A 4,430-nucleotide genomic window follows, 5' to 3' on the forward strand; every position below is an offset into this window, starting at 1 on the left:
TTCATTTGGATCAGTAAACAAAAAATGGATCGTCATCAATTGCACATGAAGTTTATTAGGAAGAATGCTGAAAAAAAAATCAACAAATCAAACCCAAACGATGCGTTCACAGCGGGTTATTCCGATTCCCGATCTGATGAGGAAATTATTCGTCAAAGAAATACAATTTTTAATTTTGTTAATTTGTTATATTAAAATTTGGAGTGATATTGAAAGAAACTTTTATTCTGTTTTGTGAAATTTTATTGGATACAATCAGCTTATATTAGCAACTATTGTAAGAACAGTATTGAATTTTGCGATTTCCATTATAACTGAAAATATTACCACACAGCTTCTGATTGCATTCTAATTATTCGATTACACTTTCAATCGAATTCTGTTCCCATTTCAAGGGGGCCATTATGCTGTTGCGTTAATTACTGCACACTGTGCAGCGTTATTATCTTGCAAATTTATGCAGAGATCTATTTCCTGTCTCCCCATCACTCACTTCTCCAAACTTCGGGCCGCGATGGTTCTCAGGAGACGATTTCCACAAAGGAATGTTACCAGCCCTAGAGGAATCACATACCGGATCGTGTCGAACATATTCAGCTGCAGCCAAAATATGCCAAACAGAACAAGAATTGCACCGAAACCCAGGTGGAATCCTATGGCGCTCAGTGAGAGTGGGAAGTTAGACACATTGGCGCGTAGTTTGGCCCAGAGGATGAAAAGCAAAGCAAGTGGGGCTATACACAAGCCGGTGAACAGATCGGACACCAACCGAGCCGGACGCTTCTCGGGGACACGAAACTGATGGACGATCTCCGGCAGAGGCTGACGAGCGTGGTTGTCACTTGCTATGGAAATGTTAATTTTGTTAGAGATTCTAGTACAATTATCAGCTCAATATATCACCTTTCAGCGAGTCACCGGAGAACTTTACGTTCACATCCGCTACAAGCCATTTGAATGAGTTGGAAATCAAAGCATCTCCAACGATAAGTTCAACCGAGTACACACCACTTTTGTGGCCAAAATCACTGCTTCGGGCCCCAACATCCTGGGAAACACAGATGGAATTTATGAAAATCGATTTTTTAACAGCAATTTAGCTTACCATTTCAAATTTGTAATTCTTCGAATAATCGGCTTCAGTAACGAAAATAATTTCCTGTTTAGTGTCCTTGTTGCGCAGCAATACAAATGCCTGATGAACGTTAATTGGTTTGTTGGTAATCTCATCGACAAGCTGAACCTTCAGAACAATCTTCTGCTGGGCATCGGCAGTTAGTTCCGTGTCCAATTTATTAGCAAAGCTAACGGTGTGTTTCTTGACAGCCGAGGAACTGTCCGAATCCCCAACACCAATCTCAAGCGAATTAACCTTGACTTTACCGAGAACATTGATCTTCAAGGATTGTTTGTAAGTGCCGGCATCAATGTTAACCTTAAACTGGCCACGGCTTGGGTTCAATGACTTCAGATTGTAGGTGTAAACCGTAGCATCTGTGTTGCTCTGAACCAAATTAACCTTAGAAGCGAGTGGTTCGGTAGAACCTTTCGGGGTAATAGTAGTGGACACGACAGCCAAAGCCGAGCTTAAGGGCTTTCCAAGCAAATCACTCACTTTAACGCTCAAAATTGGTGATTCTGGCAAAAGCTGACCATTACCTGATAGCATTACGCAAATTGGGGCAATAGCTTTCTGACCGGTCAACGTGTTCAAAGCCTCCAACAGTATACTAACGCCTTTCGGGGTCTGGACGGAAGATCGAGACAGGAAATAAGTGGCAAACTTCACCGCCTGATCAGCGTTGATTGGTGCGGCCTTTTTCAGATTATTCGACAATTTGAACGCGTTGTTCACCACAAGAGCGGTAATACTTAAGCCTCCCTCGAATTGCAACATTTTACCGTCCACCTCATCAGCCTGAACGAAGGCCTCCTCCACCCGATCGTGTGCGAAAGCTCCATGGGTGCCAATCTCCGATGCCACAGCGAATCCATGACCAAGACTGTTCAACGAATCGTCCTTCTTCAGCACATTTTGGAGGTTTTTTCCCAACTGAGCCTCAACGGTCTCATCAATGGGTAAGTTGAGATTTTTCGCCGCGTGTAGGTTGAAGTAAATTTCCTGCGATGAGCCAGCATCCTTCTGGAGGGCAGCTTTCACTGATTCCATTATTTTCGCTGGAACCGGTTCCTTACATCCAAAGTTTTTCCATACTCCGGTGAAATAAAAGTTTTTCTCGAAATCCTGCAATCGACGGATATTGATTACCAATATCCCAATAAAATCACATCTATCTTACGTTAAACTTTGATTCCCCGTAAACATTGTTTAATTTCTTGCAAGCTTCCGGTGTTTTGTCCGCAGCGACTACATTCGCAGAGGAAAAGTACAAACTTTGTAAATCGCCAGATTTGAGACCTTCGGCGAATATTTTCTGATAGCGATCCTGTTCCTGCGGCGTTATATGTTTAGAAACAGTTCTGGCGGTCCATACTGCCGAGATTAAACAACTTGCCGAAAGCAAGAGCAGCCCTTAAAAAATATTCATTCGAAATTTGATTATTTTACCCGTGGGTTGAGTTCGTGAATCGTTGACGAAATTTGATGTCCCCACACGTTTGCGAGAACCGAGTTATATGAACAATTTTATCCATTACTCTTAAGAGTTAACGTACCTAATAGCTTCATATTTTCCCTAGAAAGCAACCGCAAATCCGACTTTTAGTAGTGAACCAGTAAATAACTTGCTGATGCGTCTGCTGCCGGTATGAACAAAATTCGATGTTACCACGTCAGAACAGAAACGATGACCGACTGCGAAGTGACACAAGCGCAGTGGCGTCCGCAAAGTTTTGGCACCCCTCATTTGCAAGTTCCGTTTTCATGCACAATGTATCAAGATGTTCACTGGACAAAAAACTTGAAGAAAATTTTTATTCGTTATACAAAATATTTGTATTTCGTGGTCTGGAATTGTATCCGATTTTTTATCATGTGATCCCCAACGTGAACAACATAATTTAAAAAATTAACAAGTCACGAAATGTGGTTTCAAATAGAAAGTGGGAATTATATTGTACAATTTTATTTGAAAACATTACAGTAGAATTATTCCCAAAACCTATAAAGATAAATCATATTTGTAAGGTGTTTCATCAATTTGTTTTAGAAGATTCCGTGTTATGTAATGTTGAATGAAAGCGGAATGGGTTCTCTGGAAATACTCTGATAATGAAAAAAAGTTTTGCAATAGTCAACGTGAGATGCTGTCGCTGGACAGAAACGCACCATGAGAGAAAAAAATTGTAAATATGACGAATTTTTTGGTAAATGCTACCAATCTAGAGTCATTTTCTACCGTACTAATAAACATATTTGTCAAGCAGAGCCCTCCCAGCAAACATTAGATCGTATAATTTTGCACGTGCAAAGTCTTACAAGAAATCTGAATAAATCATAATCGCATATACTATCAATCAAAGTATGTATCGTGTATATTTGAAATCGCATAAAATGTAAAAACTCGAAAATATTTTGCACCATTTGTTTTTTTCTATGTCTTTGACAATTCATGAATATATTCATATTCGATCGCAATTCAATTCCAACATAATCGCTATTATAGCCGGTCAAAGTTGCATATTCATCCAAACAAATTCGGTAAGCATTTGCCATGTATGTATATGGCCTCCACTTTTGCATGCATATGCCAGTTAGGCGCATTATATGCCAACCAAATTTTAGGGCATATGATGTTATATATACGCTTGTTATGCGATTTAATGTTTGCTGGGCTGATTCGTACGCCCAATATCGACTACATTTCACCACCGAAAATACACGTAATAGAATTATATTCTTATCATACCTGCGTATTGCCTTATGGCAACAATAAAAATGATTAATACGCGCTTTTCTCTCCAATTTTCAGATTTGACAAAATCCAAATTTACTAATGTTATCGAGTTGTTGACAATATGTAAAAAAAAATTGTATATTCTACTAATGTTTGCATTGCCAAATGTGTTTGGTAATTTTCGACCAAGGATTTTTCTAAGTGCTGTTGAGAACGATGTATTGACAAGAACACCATATACAGTACTTTACCTCTAATTCGACATTCAACTGATTGTACAGAGCTGTAATGTGACACGAATAATTGGATATTTTCGCCTCTAATTGAACATTTTTGTAAACATCGAGTTTGGGACCCAAATTATGGTCCCAGATTGAAAACCGCCACCAAACGTCGAAGTTGTACTACTGTCATCGCGAATCTTAAATCACAGGTCACAATCGCCTCTAATGCGACATTAATTGGTGCCTAGGTATGTCGAATTAGGGGTAACTTACTGTATATGAGCGATTCCAAACCAAACAAAATAGACCCAACCCTCTTCGATTTTTTCAAGTTTTGTACCTATTTACT

At 39.4% G+C, this 4,430-nt stretch overlaps 1 protein-coding gene across 1 annotated transcript; it reads right to left on the minus strand.

Annotated features, from left to right (window-relative positions):
• Positions 1-220: 220 nt before the first annotated feature.
• LOC129769867 (dolichyl-diphosphooligosaccharide--protein glycosyltransferase subunit 2) lies at positions 221-2,818 on the minus strand. Its single transcript, XM_055772372.1, has 5 exons — positions 2,677-2,818; positions 2,301-2,533; positions 1,106-2,245; positions 904-1,048; positions 221-845 (listed from the first exon to the last, which is right to left on the minus strand). Exons 1-5 carry the CDS (start codon positions 2,687-2,689, stop codon positions 490-492), a joined length of 1,887 nt encoding a protein of 628 aa, XP_055628347.1. The 5' UTR covers positions 2,690-2,818; the 3' UTR covers positions 221-489.
• Positions 2,819-4,430: the final 1,612 nt, after the last annotated feature.

This window comes from Toxorhynchites rutilus, chromosome 2 (genome assembly GCF_029784135.1).
Source record: "Toxorhynchites rutilus septentrionalis strain SRP chromosome 2, ASM2978413v1, whole genome shotgun sequence".
Lineage (NCBI taxonomy): Eukaryota > Metazoa > Arthropoda > Insecta > Diptera > Culicidae > Toxorhynchites > Toxorhynchites rutilus.